General features: G+C 38.7%; 1 protein-coding gene across 2 annotated transcripts in view; it reads right to left on the reverse strand.

The window, feature by feature from the left end:
* The window catches only part of TMEM117 (transmembrane protein 117), a 388,807-nt gene that overhangs the window by 168,506 nt on the left and 199,924 nt on the right, over positions 1 to 20,377 (reverse strand). The window contains exon 4 of one of the 2 annotated variants that reach the window (XM_087813934.1): positions 17,358 to 17,457. The exons of the other annotated variant lie outside the window; for it this stretch is intronic. Coding sequence (XP_087670060.1) covers positions 17,358 to 17,457 — 100 coding nt within the window. The remainder of the gene's footprint in view (positions 1 to 17,357; positions 17,458 to 20,377) is intronic. 2 annotated transcript variants of the gene reach the window in all.

Consider the following 20,377-nt stretch of genomic DNA (forward strand, 5'->3'; position numbering starts at 1 on the left):
TTCGCCCAGGGTTTCTGTGTGTCATCCACTCTCGACTGGGAACTAGGAGCTGCGTGGAGATGAGCTTTACCTTAAACTGCCTGCCTGTTTCTGTGCCTTGTCTGTTATTTCCACGTCAGCACTTTGCCTCTCATCAGGCATTCAGCAGGTAGCTCTGGTTCTTTTATTAAGTTACTTTTAGTACCTCATGAACCTCCCCAATTAACTTAATTCTGTTGATGATTTCAACAAAGTTACAAAGTAATTGGTAATAATTTTGTCAGCATTTTTACATTCAATGATATGTTTAGGGAGGACAGGAAACAGCCTTGTGTTTTAGGGTATCAAGTCCTAATCCATAGACATGCAGAAATTATATGCCTCACAGTGTGACACCAAATCTGTGATTATCTGGACACACATTATACTCATGAATTTCAAGCATGAACGGGCAAAGCCTTCGTTAAAAATTATGGACCCACCATTCTGGAAAAGAAAATGCTAACATCAAAAGTGAGGCTGGCATTTGGTAAGCTTCCAAAAGCACAGCTCTGCAATTGTTTCAGCCTGATTAACCACCCACACCTTTGCGTTTGCCTTAGCAAATTACACCATCTGCAGTTTTTGTTGTTTTTGTTTTGTTTTGTCTTGTTTTTTTTGTTTTTTAAAAAGGTTTTTAAAGAGGAATGAATGTGATTGAACACTGCTGTCTGTTGTTCTGAAAGCAACGTGAACAAGAGAAGAGCCCGACAAGCTGGCAAATACTGTTTCTCAAAGGGAAGGAAAAGGGAAGAGGGATTTTAAGGCAGTAACAGACATTGCACCTCAAGAGAAGCAAGTGACATTTTGAAGCCCTACAGGTAGGAGCCTTCCACAGAGCGTGGCTACAATATTTGGAGATCAACAATGACTGCCACTCACCGCCCCAGCTGCTGAAATGTTACTCCAGGACCTGTGCGGTCCCCCCCAGGTCCCTCTCCCTTATTCGTTCCCATTTAGTCCCCCGACTCCTACTCACCCCGGTTATCACAGACCTTCCCGCTGGCCCCTCATCTCAGCCGAGCTGGCCCGCGCGCATGCATCACCCCCTCACGCAGGCCGCTGGCATCTTGTATGATGCAACCCTTCCTTCTCCACGCGCGCATCAGCTACAAGCGGTCAGCCGGCCGGACACAGCACGAAGTCCAAGAGCAGGGCGGCACTGCCGGTATTGACAACACGGTCAGTAACCACTTTCCTGTTGTGTGGAGTCTCTGTTCATTGACGTTATCAGGCCTTGCTCTTTTTTTTTTAAAGTTCCCAAATGCAATTTAATTTTTACAGTAACATTTCTAAAGTTTATTATTCCCCATCCGTACTAACACACCCTATACCCAACATTTAAAACTCAACAATATACGATGAGCATTTTTAAGATGCGATGGCAACCGAAGATTATATTTGAATTTGAATAAAAGAACTCAACCTCCCTTAAAAATCTTCTCTTGGCTGGAAAGAATACCGATATAATTTTACGTGGAGTCTTGTCAAGTGCATTCAAGAAATGTCAAACTATATTTTTAGCCATGGAGTCTGGTTCATCTCGTAAGACGCGATCTCGCCTTCATGTTGACAAATGAACAGGACTGAGATACAGGGGATCTGAGCTGCTGCCAAGACCCACTTCCCAGCAAAAGTTGTTCTTGCGCAGCTGTTCCCTCCAAACTTCTGAACTGAAACCTCCACCCACCTCACCTACGATTCCCCTGGGGTTGCTACTGAATTTTGTCGTCACACCTTCATTGACTCCACGCCTTACTTTTACAGACGAGTCAATGAACTGTTGTGGAGTCATACGCAGCAGGAAAGTCTGAGGAGCGGTGCCTGGTAATTGTCATTAAGTAGGAAGGTGTCATCGTTACTCATCTGCTTCCCAAGCCGGCTCTTGAATGGCACGTTTGGCCCAAACATCCTCACCCTGCACGGTTTTCTACAGATAGTCCATTTTAGAAAATAGAAAATCAGTATTTTAACAAAATTTGCAACTCGAACTCTACTAAAATAAGTATGAGTAAAAGTGTGTGACAAGATAATTATTTAATTGAGTGTCTTATTTTTGTCTCTAATACTGGTAGAGGAACTCATACTATTTGGAGCTCTGGGCCCATCAGGTGGGAAAACTATGAGGCAAAGTTTTACGGCAGTTAAAAGTTCCGATTCTCTATTTTGTGTCAAGATAACCTTTTAAAATTCAGCATTTTTAACACTATTTTTTAGTCACTTATTTCGGTAAATAGGAACCATAATTTAGCCACTCAAGATTGTCGTGTCGTCTTTTGGAAGCATACATGAAATATAAGTATTCTTGAAAGACTATAAACTTTTCACTGAGAATTTTCATCACTAAACATAACTTATATAATTCAGATCTTATTTCCTATAAGCAGTGGAAATTCTAGCAAATGGCATAACCTTAACATCAGGTATATTTATACTCTGAGTGACCTACTTAAAGCTGACCTCATTTTTACAAAAAACCCCTCACTTAAGTAGTTCGCTATAAAACACAGTGAATATACAATCTTGGTATTAGTTCATGTTTTGCTGAGCTGTGGGAATGACAGTACGTAGAAAATAAAAAGATGTAAAAAAGGAGTAAAAAGCTTCATTCAGAAATGCGAATTGCAAACTATATTTTAAGATGGTCTCATTTGTGAAACACTGCAATTTTTTTTAAATTAAGTAACACTCTTAACAGTCCCAATTCCACGCATTTTATCTTTTATCTCACAGCAGTTCACAGCCATATTTTCTAAGTAATAATTACTAAAAGGAAGCCACCCTCTGGGCGAATGGCAACAATACTTATTAACATTTAATGAGAGGTAAAGAATGGAATGAAAGCACATGGAGAGTTGGGGGAGCAGGTCATTTGCTGGTGGGAGGGTGAATCGAAAGGAAGATTATACAGATGACATTGTATTAGAACAGGCAAAATGATGTCATGGTTGTTCTCCACGTTATGAGCTTGGGAGGGATGCCTGCCCTGGTATCTACGGAGGCAAACTTGCATAGTTTGAGCCAGAGCCTGGGCATAGTGATATCGGTCAGCTCTTCAGCAAGGCTGGGATCCTTTTAGGGGAGTCTGTTGAGTGTATTAGGAGGTCACAAACTTGCTCTGCGAGATCCCAAATCAAGTCCTAGGCTTAGAACTGGAAGCTAGGCGAATTTATCCAGCGCTTGCTTGCACGGTGGCCCTATGGCAGGCAATGCATGGACCTTTGGATGTTGCAACTCAGTGTGAAGCCAGCCCTCCTCTCCTCCATGTTTGCCTTCATTCCTGCTTCTCTGTTGTACAGACTCTCGGCACCAAAAGATTCCTCCCCCCGGCTTCCCGTCAGTGTAATATAAGACGGTTATGACCCCATAGCGTATGTCAACATATTCTCATGCCAAACTTCCTGGAATCCCCTTACAGAAATGTCCCAAACCTGTCTTCATATTTGAATCTCTGGGAACCTCTTAAAAATTCTAATATCCAGGCTACAATCCAGACAAATTAAATGACTATCTCTGGGGTGGGGCATAGGTATCAGTCATTTTTTAATCTTCCCAGGTAATTCCAATGTAAAGACAAATTTGGGAACCATTCCACCTATGGAATTCAGTTAAAAAATGATTGTGGCAACCAACCAAACAATAAGCTTGGTTCGCTGTATCTATATAGAAACTGCCTAAAAGCTTTATAAATTCTGACACCTTAATGATATCTGTATACAGTGAAGATTTCCACAATGACTATTCCCGAAGCATCCATCTGAACACCATTTCCTTGTGATAAACCAAAGCTAGGCAGTAAGTCAACAAATACAGCATGAGCCTTAGGTCTCTCTGCACCCATGCTGGTAATGGCTAACCTGACCACAGTAACAAGCATTTCATTAGCACTTCAAAAGTGTTATTAGGAAAACGGTTTTCTGCACACTTGAGCCTTAAATGTTTGGGTGGAATTAGTGCTAACTGGTACAAGGACTCTGGTTGTTTTTATCAGCTGTGATTAGAGGGCAGGCAGTTCTTACCTCCCCTGCATTTTAGTGTCATAACAAAACAGGGAGAACCAACCCTTTAGAGGGGGGATAAGTCTAAGAGGTCTGATAGAGACGGTCCAGAATGGCACTTGCCCCAAATTCATTCCTCATACTGATCTTTCAACATTCCTGTCATGTCAGTTTCCAGCTTAATACTGCTGTTTATAAAGCACAAAACAGATGACCAGTGGGCAGAGTTTGTGCTGAAGTTATATCCTACTTTACATTCCTGGTATTTGTTGTCCTAAACTGAATTTTGATGCCTCTTTGTAGGGAATGTGTTCTCTGGTTTAACACAGCCCCCTCCCCCACTCATGCCCTTTTATCTCATACCAGATGTTTCCCACTTTTACTAGACTGTCCTGGCCCTCAGGGCATTCGAATTTGCAACTCTAGTATTTATTATTTATGCAAGTTTAACACAAAAAGCCACTGTCACTAGTTAAAACCTCACCACAAATTGATGACTTAGGATACTGAAAGAAGGTTGGGGAGATATGAACAGACCACAAGAAGTTGTAGCAAAACATTGTAAAGGGCTGGCTGGGGAAAGGCCCTTAAGGAGATTCCTTTAACAAGAAGAAGTTAACTTTAAATGCAATAACATTACAATTCCATTTTTACCATCTATAATATACTCTAATGTTTACTACCTCACACATTTGTTATTATTCTGTAGATGCTTAGTATATATTTAAGTGATTATTTATTTTTATTTTTAATTTTTTAAAATATCTTTGATTTCAGAGAGAGAGGGAGGGAGAGGGAGAAAGAGAGAGAAACATCAATGATGAGAGAGTCATTGATCAGCTGCCTCCTGCACGCCCCCGACTGGGGATCGAGCCCGCAACCCGGGCATGTGCCCTGACCGGGAACCAAACCGGGATCTCCTGGATCCTAGGTTGATGCTCAACCGCTGAGCCACACCGGCAGGGCTGATTATTTATTAATTTAATGAATAAGTGAGGGAGACCCTCAGAAAGGTCCAAGACTACTAAAGGTCTATAACTTTGCAGCATCAAAATTTGGTAAAAATATTCAAAAATGATGCAAAGAGGCAACTTATTTGATGAATTTGGTCATGTAAAACCCTGCCTTGGGAGGTGTGGCTCAATTGGCTGAGTGTCGTCCCATGCACCAAGAGGTCACCGGGTCAATTCCCAGTCAGGGCATATGCCCAGTTTCGAGCTCGATCCCCAGTAGGGGGTGTGCAGGAGGCAGCTGATTGATGTTTCTCTCTCATCGATGTCTCTCCCTCCCTCTCCCTTGTTCTCACTCTAAAATCAATAAAAACATATTCTGAATACACTATTTGTGGATATAAACATAGTAAGAATGAAGGCAAAAGATATCTGAGAAAATATTTGGGCTAAAATAGTACTAAAAATAAATTTGTATAATGTCCATTTAGTAGAATACACTCTGAGCTTAACAGGTCCTTTGAAACTGGAGAGCTTATTTTCTCACAGATATTATGGTTTATAGACATAGTCAATTGGAGGTGACAGCAATTTCAGAAAGACACCAGCGGCCCTACCTTAGAGACCTATAAGGTTAAGAAAGGGAAGTATATGAATAGGTACCACAAATAATTTTCTGCTTGTTTTTCTAAGTGTTCATATAATCAAAATAAAGGATTTGTAAAAAGTATTTTCTTTAATATACATAGATATGTTATTTTTATATTTTAGGAAAAAATGAATTTTTAAATGGTCTTTGAAAAGACATTTTATATCTACCAATATAGTAAAAAGTTGGTTGGTAAAAAAAATAGTTCAACAGTTATATAATTTTAATTAGACTTACTCCCCTGTTGCATTTGGTTAGGCAGAAAAGTGGTTCATTTTGCTGAATTTTTTTTGAGGCAAAATCAAGTGCATTTTAAAAATCTGCACTTCGATTTGTTGAAAATCTTCTATTGCTTCTGTCACCTCTAGTTGAAATTAAAAACACCAAATAGAAATTGGGATAATTATAGCACAAGTCAAGGAAAAAAGTACTCAGGTCTTGAAAATTATTAGTTTTCATTATTCTTCAATAGCTCCAGGTTCCCAGTATCTTTTACGATGTATTTTAAGAGCTTTATGAGAGGTACTGTTCTTTTCAATGTAAAGAGATGGCTTCTCTCCAGGTTTCCTATTTCCTCTGGAGCATGTGACTCATTCAGGGATTATTTCTGACATACCCTGTGCTTAGCAGTCAAGAAAAACTTGAAATGCTTAAGTTTGCACATGTGGTGTCCTAACTTTCTGAGTCCTATTTTGTAGCCTTAAAGAAACTACTGATGTGGACCTAATCTTCTGTTACATTTGATACCTTTGGAAATGTAAAAGGTATTGATTGGAAATTATCCTTAACTATTAAGTTTCATTATTATTGCGTGCTTAATTCACTCCTTTCCTTGGGCAATAATATCATGTTCAAAAAGCTACTGAAGATGTTTCATTGTGCATCTTGATATGCGAGTGAAGGATCCTGGAGCCAGGCCCAGGTCTTACCATATTTAGCCTTCCAGGGCAAAAGGAAGTCCTTTATTTCCCAATCGGCATTCAGAGATTTGTGAACAGAGAAGAACAAATGCCAAACGTGATGTTACTTAACCACTCCTTATCAAATTATTCCTTCTGTTCACTCAAATACTTCAGTCTCCTGAAACATGGCATAATAGCTTTTATTAAGCAACAACAAAAAACATAAGTACTAGGCATTTCATTGCTATAAATTTCTTTTTGATGTTTATAGAACACTTAACTACAAGCGCAGCATACACTGTGAATATAAAAATCTTTCGTTCTAAAAATCCTTGGGGCAAACAACTGCTAAAGGATAGCAATTCATATAAACAAAACAGAACTTAATAACTTGGAATTGCAGTATCTATCTTAATTATAGTATAATATAAAGGGACTCTTTTCGTTTTTTTCCAGTCCCAGAAATAAGGCGCTTTCAACCACCTATATTTGTCAAAGGAAATAGAAATAAATAGCCGAGTTGTCTGAGGTTTAAATGTCATAGTTTGGCTGAGATGTGATGGACTATCTCTCAGTGCCTGAAAAGATATGCACTCCCTTCCTCCCGACTAATGACAACATTTAACAAATGTTATTGACATGCTGGCAGAAAAAAAGTATCAAACCAACTTCTATTTCTATATTCCATGTCTTGTTAAAACCTACGATTAAATATTGCAAGAAAATTATTTAGGTTGGCAGAATAGTATAGTAGTTGAAAGCACTGAAAACTTTGGGAACTAATTGAAAACACACACACACACACATGCACACACACACACAGTAATGCTTGGCCCACAGACAGAGGCGCTAAATAAATATTTTACAATGTTTAAGAATAATCCAACTCCTTATAAAATTACTATATAAAGAAGCATATAACTTATTTTTTGAGGTTCTAATCTAAGCTAATATTAACAACCAGAACTCATTTCATTATATTATTGACTTTTAGAGGCAGAAATATCAAATACCAATGTCTCCTGGCTTTTATGTAAACTACTTCAGGCAAATAATTGATAAGTGGTACTTTAAAAAGTGTGGAACACCGTTAGGAAAATTATAAAGAAAGGTAGACAAAAAAGGACACCTTCCTTGATGAAGTATAAACCAAGTAATAGAAATAAAGTAGAATGGAATTAAAAGGAGCTAAAATTGAATTGGGAATGGAAAAGATGAAAGGTGAGCATCTCCTGCCCAGATGAGCACGTCTTTCTAAAAGAGATGCTTATTGTCCTCCACACCTCAGTGTAGTTCAATTCAACCCACTTTCCTAGATGCCCTTCATACTCTTAGAATAATATATTCCATAAATGTTTAATAAATGTATATAAATTGCTTACAGTGCACCTATACCATACTATAGAATTTCTGACAGACACTGAATTTAAGGAAGTCATAAGCAGAGCCAGAATTTGTGACTCTCTTCTTTAATGCTTATCCACTATACTAAAATCTCTTTTACTCAGAAATCTTTTTTTTATTTCACATCATATTCTTTTACTACTTTAAAAAGTGCAAGAGTTCTGAAAATTAAAAGACTCTTGATCACCGTTTTTGATGCTATCTGAAAATAGGAGGTTGGACTCTCTTGTCTTATTAATTTTTTAATGAAAACTTATTATTTTGAAGGAACATGAAATACATTGATAAAATATTTATAGAGACATTAAAATATTTATGCACATGAAAGCAAAATGGCCAAATTTGGTTCCAAACTTCCTAATAAATAAAAAGTTAATATAAAAAATAATTCCTCTATTATGCTCTTTGATTCAGGCAAATGACCAGATGAACTGGCAATGCTTTGGGGCAAATATGGGTGCCATTAAATCTACTGTCTTGGGTTTTGTCTGTGTGTTAGTCAGTGCTGGTCCCCACCCACATCCTCTTCGCCCACTGATGCTGTCCATTCCCCAAGAACATCATATGAGCCCAGCGCATCTGGCCAAGGGTAGCCATTACCTGAAGCCATATGACATCTTTGCTTGCCTCCTTCCCCTCTTCTCTCCTGCTTCCCTCATCTCCTTACAGGTTTCCTTGGAGAGCTTTTCCTCAATAAATCACATGTCCCCAAGCTCCTGAAGCATGCACTTTTCTAGAGAATCTCCCACTGAACGTAAAGTCTTTATAGAAAGACAGTCTATTACCTAATTAAATTATTTTTTTTAATTGTTCAAAATACTACAGATGTCCCCTTTTCTCCCCATTGATCCCTTCGATCCTGCACCCACCCCCTTCCACAGTCCCTCACCACACCATTGTCTGTGTCCTTGGGTTAGGCATATATGCATATAAATTCATTGGTTAATCTCTCACCCCCCCACACCCACCCCACACCTTCACTCTGACATTTAACAGTCTGATCCATGCTTCCATGTCATTGAATCTATTTTGTTCATCAGTTTATTAAGTTCTTCAGATTCCACATATAAGTGATATCATGTAATGTTTTTCTCTGCCTCGCTTATTTCACTCAGCATAATATTCTCCAGGTCCATCCAAACTGTCCCAAAGGGTACGAGGTCCTTCTTCTTTACAGCTGCGTAGTATTCCACGGTGTAAATGTCCCACAGCTTTTTTATCCACTCATCTACTGATGGGCACTTGGGCTGTTTCCTGATCTTGGCTATTGTAAACTGGGCTGCTATGAACACAGGGCTGAATATATTCTTTCTGATTAGTGTTTCAGGATTCTTAGGATATATTCCTAGAAGTGGGATCACTGGGTCAAAAGGCAGCTCCATTTTTAATTTTTTGAGGAACCTCCATCCTGTTTTCCATAGTGGCTGCCCCAGTCTGCACTTGGGAGTGCACCAGGGCTCCCCTTTCTCCACACCCTCGCCAGCACATGTTGTTTGTTGATTTGTTGATGGAGCCATTCTGACAGGTGTGAAGTGACACCTCATTGTGGTTTTCATTTGCATCTCTCTGATGATTAGCAATGTTGAGCATTTTCTCACATGTCTCTTGGCCATCTGTATGTCCTTTTGGAGAAGTGTCTATTTAGGTCCTTTGCCCATTTTTTAATTGGATTGTTTGTTTTCCTCTTGCTGAGCAGTATGAGTTCTTTGAACACTTTAGAAATTAGCCCCTTATCAGATACATCCTTGGCAAATATGTTCTCCCATACTGTGGGGTTCCTTTGTATTTTGAGGCTGATTTCTTTTGCTGTGCAGAAGCTTTTTAGTTTGCTGTAGTCCCATATGTTTATTTTTTCTTTTGTTTCTCTTGCCCTAGGAGATGCATCAGTGAAAATTCCACTACATGAGATGTCTGTGACTTTACTGCCTGTTTTCTTCCAGGATTTTTATGGTTTGCAATTTACATTGAAGTCTTTTATCCATTTTGAATTTATTCTTCTGTATGGAGTAATTTGGTGATCTAGTTTCATTTTTTGCATGTAGCTGTCCAATTTTCCCAACACCATTTATTGAAGAGACTGTCTTTACTCTGTTGTATGCTCTTGCTTCCTTTGTCAAATATTAACTGACCATAATTGCGTGGGTCTATTTCTGGGGTCTCTGTTCTGTTCCATTGGTCTATATGTCTGGTGTTGTACCAATACCAGGCTGTTTTGATTGCAATGGCTTTGTAATACAGTTTGATATCCCATAAAGTGATTCCTCTCACTCCGTTCTTATTTCTCAAGATGGTTGTGACTATTCAGAGTCTTTTTTGGTCCCATATAAATTTTTGGAGTATTTGTCCTAGCTCTGTGAAATATACTGTTGGTATTTTCATAGGAATTGCACTGAATCGATAGATTGCTTTGGGTACTATGGACATTTTAATGATGTTAATTCTTCCAATCTGTGAACATGGTATATTCTTCCACTTGTTTATATCTTCCTCTATTTCTGTTTTTAGTATCCTGTAGTTTTTCAAGTACACGTCTTTTACATCCTTGGTTAAGTTTATTCCTAGGTATCTTATTTTTTTAGTTACAATGGTAAGTGGTATTGCTTTTTAAGTTTCTCTTTCTGAAAGTTCATTGTTGGTGTATAGGAATGCCACTGATTTCGGGATGTTGATTTTGTATCCAGCTACCTTGCCAAATTCCTTTACCAAATCTAGAACTTTGGTAGAGTCTTTAGGGTTTTCTAAGTACAAGATCATGCCATTGGCAAATGATGACAGTTTTACTTCCTCCTTTCCAATTTGGAAACCTTTTATGTTTTCTTCCTGTCTGATGGCTGTGGTGAGGACTTCCAGTACCATGTTGAATAAGAGTGGTGAAAGTGGACATCCCTGTTGTGTTCCTGTTTTTAAGGGAAATGGTTTTAGTTTTTGACCATTGAGTATGATGTTGGCTGTAGGTCTGTCGTATATGGCCTTTATTATGTTGAGGTATGTTCCCTCTATTCCCACTTTGCTGAGAGTTTTTTTTATCAAAAATGGGTGCTGGATTTTGTTGAATGATTTTTCTGCATCTATTGATATGATCACATGATTTGTGTTCTTCATTTTGTTTATGTGATGTATCACATTTATTGATTTGCGGATGTTGTACTAGCCTTGCATCCCCGGAATAAATCCCACTTGGTCATGATGCATGATCTTTTTAATGTATTGCTGGATCCAGTTTGCTAGTATTTTAGTGAGGATTTTAGCATCTATGTTCATCAGGGATATTGGCTTGTAATTTTCTTTCTTTGTAGTATCTTTATCTGGTTTTGGGATTAGGATGATGCTGGCCTCATAAAAAAAGCTTGGGAGTTTTCCCTCCTCTTTAATTTTCTGGGATAGTTTGAGGAAAATAGGTGTTAATTCTTCTTTGAATGTTTGGTAAAACTTGCCTGTAAGTCCATCTGATCCTGGACTTTTGTTTGCTGGGAGTTTTTTTTATTACTGCTTCAATTTCATTAGTTGTTATCAGCCTATTCATGTTTTCTGATTCTTCCTGATTCACCTTTAGAAGATTGTATGCTTCTAGGAATTTGCCCATTTCACCCATGTTGTCCAGTTTGTTGGCATATAGTTGCTCATAGTACTTCTTATGATCCTATGTATATCTGTTGGGTCAGTTGTTATATCACCTCTTTCATTTCTGATTTTATTTATTTGAGTCCTCTCTCTTTGTTTCTTGGTGAGTCTGGCTAAAGGTTCATCAATCTCATTTATCTTTTCAAAGGACCAGCTCTTGGTTCCATTGATTTTTTTTGGTATTGTTTACCTAATTATACTTTTGATCCAGTTTCATTTTCACTGTATAAAATAATGAAATGCAACTACAAATTTACCAAACATGGAGCTAACTAATCACTGAGTAGGCTGAAGTCATTAACTAGCTCCAAGGAACAGGCTGAGAATGAGAGCAAAAGAGAAAAACTTGGGAGTACTGCTGGGCTCTTGGATCCAGATCCAGTCATTACATATCTGATGTGTGCACTTTCCATCTGTCATATACAGTTGTTCAATGAGTTTGCTAACTTGAATCCTTCGTTCCATGTTTCACAGTTTAAATCCTTTTCTATCATGAAGTTTGTAAAGCTATTATTGCTACTTTATTTTAGGTACTAAATCAATTCAATTATGCTTTTTATCCTGTCATTTTAGAATATCAGTGGAAGAGAAATAATTAGAAACCTGGCATTGATCATAATATGAATTGTCAAGATCAATTCTAGAGAGAGTAACAAGCTAGATGTGATGTCAGTTATATTCCAGGCTATTGTTCATTGACAAACAGCATTTGAGAGCAGTCCACAAGAGTGACATATGTATAATAGAAAAATTTGAACTAAGTAAGCTATTATTAACTTGGTGAAATGAAAATAACACAGATAATCACACCCCTTCCTTAGCAAGTGTGCAATAAACATGGAACAACAATTGAAAAACTCACCAAATTTTAGGTTAGTATGCATAAGTAATTACAAAATTTATTTTATATTTTCTATATTTAAGCTAGAAGGAATAATTTACTACCAAATGCTGCAGAAATATTTCCTCCCTCTATTCTGCTCTAGATTTGTTAATAAATACTAATCCAGAAGGAATTATTCTCAAGTATATATCATTCTTAATTCTCTCTGCCTCTATCCACTGACGGTCAACCCATTTCTGTCTTACACAGTAATAGCTGCCTGTTTCAGTGGCTGAAGGGATACACCTCAACCTCGCATTCTTCTGTCCCCCAAGCTGGGAGCAGAACTTCGCCACTGACAGCAATAATGACCATTCAAGGAACCATCTGGTGAGATCTGAGAAGCTCTATCTTTTTTTTACGAAAGAATGGCTTTTATACTCAAATGGTCACATCACCATTCGGAGAGAATTACCTCCATCAAGGGTGTTTACAAGCATGTGTCCTCCTGGTTATGGAAACAAGCTCATTAGAAGTGATTGTGCAGCTTTTTGTAGGAGGTGGGAAGGTGGGAAGAACTGATATCTATATATCCTGAACAACACAGCTCTCCTCCCGTGACCTTTTGTTCACTTTTTGTTCACTGTGCATGTTATAACACTAAGTCACAAAGCAGAACGAGGGAAAAAGAAATGGAGCTGAATGCTTATGGGCTCTTGTGATGAATCTGTTCTTACAATAACTATTTGTTGAGCACCTACTGTATGCCTGGTACTGTCTTATATGATGGGAATGCAATTGTGAACACACTTGACACTGTAATTCCCCTCAAAGAGTTTACAGTCAAGTAAGGAGTTTTCAGCTTTGCTTCTTAAATAAACAGTGGTTTGAAAAAATAAAATAACAACATAAACATGAATTATAAAATCTCTCCGAAGAAATAAAATATGTGAAGGCTAAAAATGCAAAATTTGTCATTCAAATATTTAGAAAGAAAATAAAATATTTACATATAGAGCAGTCACAGTTGAAATAGAAAGGTTAAATATATTTTAATATCTTTTTTCTAAAATCATACTCTTGATAGAACTTCAATAGAAAGAAATAATTAAGCAAATTTAAAAGTTTTATTTCTAGTTATAATCCAGTTCAAAGGCTATGTTTTCTCCACATATATATAAACACTCACAAACAATCCCTGGGAAAACCATGTCAAGGCCAAATGGGGGATTTCATACACACGTGGTCTTATGATGAAAGCTGCTCAATGATGACTTCAGTGTTTACCACGAGAACTGTCTTCTTTAGGTCATGGCCCAACTTCGCCTTATCTGTACCCTCCTCTGCGCGCCCCCTCTCCCTGGAGTCTGGTGTCCCTGTCACTATCATGAGCCATACGCCATTCACTGCTGCGAGAAAAAAGCCACTGGAGCGGGAGGAAGAAGGGCTGGGGAAAGGGGTGGTTAGGGATGGATAGACAGGAGGTGATTTTTCCCTGTGCTAATCAGCAAGGAGCAGAAGCAAGTGCCGTCACGGTGTCCCCAGGATCCCCTGCTACCTTAGACCTGAGCAGAGGCCACAACCTCTGTCTTCCAAAGGAGGGATGGGAAAACTGGAGCGATTGCTGTGGAACTGGCCAGTCCCACTCAGCTCCTTGCTCAATGGCTCAGAGCATGGGCGGATTTGTGGATATGAGGCAATGGTGTTGCAGGAGACACCCAGTGTTTTTGATTCACACATGTCTTCACGAGAGCTCTTCTCTGCTCCTCCAACATAAAGGACCAGCTCAGTGATGAATTACACCACGGATCACTTCATGTATTTCATTTATATTAATTTTTTAAATCTATTTGACAAAAATTAGTAACTTTAACCTTGACTTATACATCTTTGTTCTCTGCATGAGAAGTACCACAGAGCCAGAAAAAATCAGCACTGCCCAGGAAATGGAACCTAGTGGAGCCTGATGCTCAGCCGTGTGAGGGCTAAAAGATATTTGTCAGATTGGTTGATAATCCCCTGCCTGTGGATCAATCACATAGTCCTGGTGTACCTTCTAAAGCCATGGGAAAGTTATGAATTATTTCCATTAAAAAAAATCCTCTATTTCAGAAATACATTAAAAGGCACACTTTTATTAGAAACGTAAAGTCACTTATTTTTCCATGAGAGTCACCCTCATCATTGATATTCATTTCATGATGAGAATTCTGCAGACAAATGAAGGTCAAAGCTACCCTAAACTCCTCTCAGGAGGAAAACTACTATTTTTTAAAATGTTATCAATGCACACATATGTAGACATATAAATATTTATACAGAAACTTCCTGCCTAGTCAGTGAACAGAAATGGGAATAGAATTATGTGCTCTAGGAATCCTCTCTGTGTGACTGGACTTGCAAATCAGGGGAGCACTGTGTTTGTGTGGCACCCCATCCCAGTGGCTAATGAGGAAAGGTCAGTATTCACACAACATAAGCAGAAAGGAACTCTGGATTCTTCCCCAGTTTATAGAAAGGAAGAGGTGAGAGGCCCCAGAAGATTAAGTGCCTTAAGATCACATTGCTGAGTTAAACTTAAAACACAGCTTTCCTGACTCTCAGTCCAATCCTACTTCTGTCATATGGGAAGTACAGATCAGAGTAATTAATAATCTATGGTGTAGGAAGAGGTAAAAAGTTATCGGGTTAGCTGGTAGAAGTGGAAGGCATACAGTAGTAAATTTAGGAGAAACTGTGAAGGTTAACCATACCTTAGAGAAAAAGGAAGACCACAGGCTGAACAGTGAAAACATTCATATTTCCCTAAACCGTAAGCGCGTGGTAGAAATCCAACCAAGGTCATTAAGGGTCTTTGGACAAAGCTGCACCATGCACTGGCCTCTCCACGCTGCCCTAGGAATTGGACCCCACCTTATGGTTCAAAAGAAAAAAATTCAAATAACTGTAACCAGTAAATAGAGGCAGAGTCCTATATGACCTAGGAGATACTTTCTTGAAGGAAAGTCTGGGGAGGAGTTGGATGGAATTGGGTCACAAACAAATAACGATGTCATCATTGGAAAGAAAATGATTTATGTATCTATCAAACAGCTGACTTTTGCCTGCAAACTGCAAAGCAAGCTCCTAGGTCTTATTGGACTGTTGCTTCTCCCCTGACTTCTATCAGGAAGCCATGTACCATATTGTCTTAGTCTAGTCCAGCACTGGCAACTAGCAGGAAACTCCAGATGCTCTGGGCCCCAGGCCTTGGATAAGGCAGAATGCTCGTGCTCCTGGGGTTCCAGAGAAGAGCTGGGAAGCCGAGGCAGCCTGAGGCTTGGATCAGTGACCTGTCCTTGCCATCACTGCAAGGGACTGAGCCCAGCCAAGGAGATAAGGGCTCAACACATAAATGACAATAAAGCACTAGCCTGCATTCCACCTCAGCCTTTTAAGTCTTGTCACAGGGCCACACATTTGATCTTTACAGAAAACCTGGAACACAGGTAGGAACTACTAATCCCTTTTAAGAAATGTGCACACTGAGGCTCGGAAAATTGTGTATTACTTGTAGAAGGTGAAACCACTGGTAGCAAGGTCAGAGAATCCACATTTCTGAACGCTTGATCCAATTCTCCATTTTAGTAAGCAGATTTACTGTAAAATGGCATCAAAATCCACAATTCACAATTAATGCAGGAAATTTTCAAAAGGCATCACCTCAAAATTCCCCAGAAATTATATGTTTAAAGTTCACATAGTTCCTCCCAAGTAATTTTTTCCAATGGAAATAAAAAATTTTGACATGAGGCAGCCTGGTCTCAATGACTGACTTATTCTAATTGTTATTTCTAGTGAGTGCAAATAAAAGAAATCACTTTTCAAATTTTGATTTTAAAGTTAATGGAATGGGATGCATCTGGTAATGTGTTCTGTTAACATCCTACAATTGAGCAGAGGTGAGAAGAAGCTGGAAAGCACGCTGTACAAACCCTTTTATGGTTACTTGATACTCTTGCAGGATGATCGCAATAGTAGCAGTTATGATATCACTGCTTCTTGTTCCTTGAAAACACATTTTCTGGGTTAGAAGCAAACAGTTACAGTTATGACAATCTACCTGTGGTCCCTGGAACACATGTGAAGGGGCATGTCCATCGCAAGTCTCATTTGGGTAGGGTATCGTCATTCCTTTGGTAGGGCTCATTGTCAAGTGAGTAAGTAAAGTTATTTAGAAGTAACTGCACTTATAAAAGGTGTCAGTGAATGTTGAAGTGCCCCATTTTTATGAGAGTTATGCTCTTATGCTCTTTGCACTCCAAGATTCTCTTATAAACTTACAGGTCCTAGAGCCCTTTAGTTACATACTGTATTTAATTAACACAGTGGTTAGAACAGAAGCTACTTTCTTGACAGATGAGCTCAGCATGAGATATAATGTGTCTATTTGTTGCAGGCATATAATAGAAAGACTAATAATACATAATACATAAAAGAAATTAAAATATACAACTCTCAGAACACTAGTTACCATTAAGTTCATTGAGGAAAACAAATGTGGAAAACTATTTTAAAAGTTCTTAAAGAATGTTTAATATGGTCTTTTGAGACAGGCCTGACAACATTCCTTACCTAAAAACTGCACATGTCAAAACCACAAATTTTTACAAAATTATTCAGAACTTCACAGAGAACAATTTGTTAATTTCATGAATGTGTATATGTTTGTGTATATCTATCCGTCTATATCTATATCTATATATTTATATCTATCTACAGCTATATATCGATATATCTCTAGGAAACAGCCATCAATATTATAATTATATTATTTTTAATAAGGTAAACAGATATTGCATATAATCTATGACTTTATCTATATTCATGAATTTGTTCCACTCAAAATAGAGGTAGCTATGTTGCTCTAAACCATCAAAAGCAGTGTCTATCCAACAGTACGAACATGTCTTCTATCTGATGTTTGAAATGGGTGAAGTTAAAATTTCTTACCATCCAAGCTGTGACAAAGTCCCCCATCCAGGTCCCTACAGCAGCTAATTTCATGAAACTTTCATTTCGGATGCCCATATAGTCTGTAATGATATATGCTCTGTGGAAACAAACACACAAGACATTGTCCAGACTCAGAGAGCCATATAGTCAAAGCGTCCTGGTTCAGCAGCACACGAAGGGACTTTTCCCCTTTCAAGGAGCTCTCCTGCTTCGCCTCACCACGGGCCCTTCCAGATCTGCAAGGCTGGGAAGGGCTCCGGGGGCGTCTGGGTCAGTCCCAATTAGCCTTGAAGACTGTGACTACGCCAATTTCCATGTGCATTTCATTTTGAGCTGTAAGACTGGCGACAGCTTTTGGTAAATCAAACAGAAATACTCAGCAAAGGCATCATTTCATGCTCACTCAAGCATGAGGAGAGCCGAAACAACTCCTGAGTTAAAGTAACTTGAAAGCCAAGAGAAGAGCTCACTTCCCTTCAGTCTGTCAAGTCAGAACTGTTGAAAAGGTGCTGGTACGAGGCCTCAGATATTATATCATACCTGAACAATGCTCAGAATAATGTTAACGTTTGGGGAAAATCTCCACACAATGAAGCAATGTAAAATCTGATTCAAACGTATTTACTTTAAATTATTACTTAAATAACCATAACCAGGAGATTTAATTTCACCACTCCTTTTGTTTAGCTAATTCTTGCTTGCTTGCTAACAGCTCAGAGAGATTCAAAAGTACAACTGATCATTAAATAACAAGTAATGAGACCATGTTTATTGTTGACTAAGCATTTTCATCTCCATTTTCTCATTTGATAGTCAAGAAAATCCTAAGTATTATTTTTCAGTTTCTCAGAAAACTGGTATTCAGAGAGATCACTTAACTTGCCTAACCAAAACCACATAACTAATGAATGGTATTAGGAATTAAATATCTAACCCCCCCAACTCTAAGGTTTTCCCCCTCAGATATTTTTAACTTTAAATTTTGTTCCTTTTCTTATGTGAAAATACCTATACAATTCAGAGTACCAGTTGAACTTGATTCTTCTTAGGTTAACTTTAAACAACATATAGCAAAGAATGATATGTTTGTTATTTATCTACTAAAAGTATGAATAAGCACACTTTTTTAAGTCATTGAGAATTAAACCATCTCCAGTTCAATTATTTCTTTTCTGGGGTTATCTCAGATAGTTTTGTAATCCATAAAATAAACAGATAATTAGTTTTATTTAATAACAAGAGCAAATTTATGAACTTTAAAAAACAAGTCTCTACATGCTTCATTCACCTATCTTGGAGTGTCTACATAAATCTCTTAAGGTCCGACCCCTAAATTCTGGGTGTTTAATTCCATGGCTTTTTGTAATAGCCAAAATATTTACAGACCCCATAAGGTACATGCTCCTGAGGTGCCGGAGATCATTATTAGCACTTTAAATACTGTGTCTCCATTAACTTCCACATCAGCACAGTGAAATGGATCATTATTCCCGTTTCACAGATATGGAACTGAGGCTTTAGAGAATGTTTACAACTTTCCAAGGTCAATCATCTAGTAAATGGACAGATTTGAATCTAAATTCGACTGACTTCCAAATCTAGGCACTTAACCGCTCTGCTATACCTTCTTCCTTCAAGTATCAGTGGGGAGATACAAACAAAAAAACCACGAACAACAAAAAACCCCACAATACCACAAAGGATATCTACTCCGTGTGTCAATATTTTAGCAGGCATGACTTATTTCCTTTGAGGATAATTGACAATAAGAAGTCAAGAGCAGCATCTGGAAGCTACATCACCCCAGACCCACCATCAAGTCTTGGCCTCCACTGAGTTCTAAGCAGCCTCGACCTGAAAGCCCCCAAGTGAACCTGGACGGCTTGGTGTTACCCGTCAGAGCCACTACTGCCCAACAGCCCTTGGCAGTGAACTCAGTGTACACAGAGTATTAGCTCCGGTAACTGACCAGCTCTTCCAGTGACACCTATTTTGAAGAATGTGCTCAATGCCACATCCCTACGTGTCCACGTTGCAGATTAGTTCTAGAATGCACTGGGCTAGGGAGGAAATTTCAGGTACATTGATTGTGGTGGAGTAGAAGTGTGTAACAGAAGGCATCACTCTAATTCGGTATCTAAGAACAGGAATGAGATGGATAAGCTTGCAATAGATCAATGATCCAGCCAAAAACAACTAAAAAGCCCAAATAAAATTACCCCCCAAATCTCCCTAAAGGCATTTGAGAGCTGATGAAGCAATGAGGACTGGAAAAAAATGAGATACCAGACTGAAAAGAACCGTGAAAAGGCGAGCTGTATCTCCTGAGGGGACATTTGCCTGGGCAGAGGGCAGTCTCAGTGGATTGGAAAGACATTAGAAATTTAAGGAGTCAAGAACCTCATGAGAAAGTAGGGGCCCAGAGGAGAGCATGATGACACCTGGTTTTCCTTTCAAGACATTTGCTAAATTGTAAAACTGTTCAGGGGGCAGGCTAAGAGACTCAGCAGAAAGTCTCTGAAGAGCACAGCAGAGGTTTGGCAAATTCCCCACACTGAAGACTGTCACAGTTCAGAACCTGACAGATGGAATAGCCCAAGGGAGTACACAGAGCCTTGGAGGGCCGGCAAAAACTAAAGAGAGATGGGTCCTTGAAGAGACTGTAATTAGTGCTTACCCCGTCCACTCAATTACTGGGTTAGGGTGATCAGGCTCTGCACTTTATGCTTAACAGAGGGAAGAGTGAACCTTTTCTGAAAGAATAAGGTATCACTTAGATCTTCTATATGTTTTTATATATAACCTCCGACATTCGTTAAAAAATTACTAGGATGTCAAGAAACAGGACCATACCACTGAAAACCAGGAGGGAAAACAATAGTTAGACAATAAGCTCCGGGGGGACAGGAAGTTATTTGGGGGTAACTCTTTCCGCTGTTGCTTCCCTAGCACCTAGAGCAACACCTGCATATAGTAAGCGATCAACATTTGCTTCCTGTATGAATTAATGAAATGAC

Source organism: Miniopterus natalensis, chromosome 2 (assembly GCF_054644295.1).
Source record: "Miniopterus natalensis isolate mMinNat1 chromosome 2, mMinNat1.hap1, whole genome shotgun sequence".
Taxonomy (NCBI): domain Eukaryota; kingdom Metazoa; phylum Chordata; class Mammalia; order Chiroptera; family Miniopteridae; genus Miniopterus; species Miniopterus natalensis.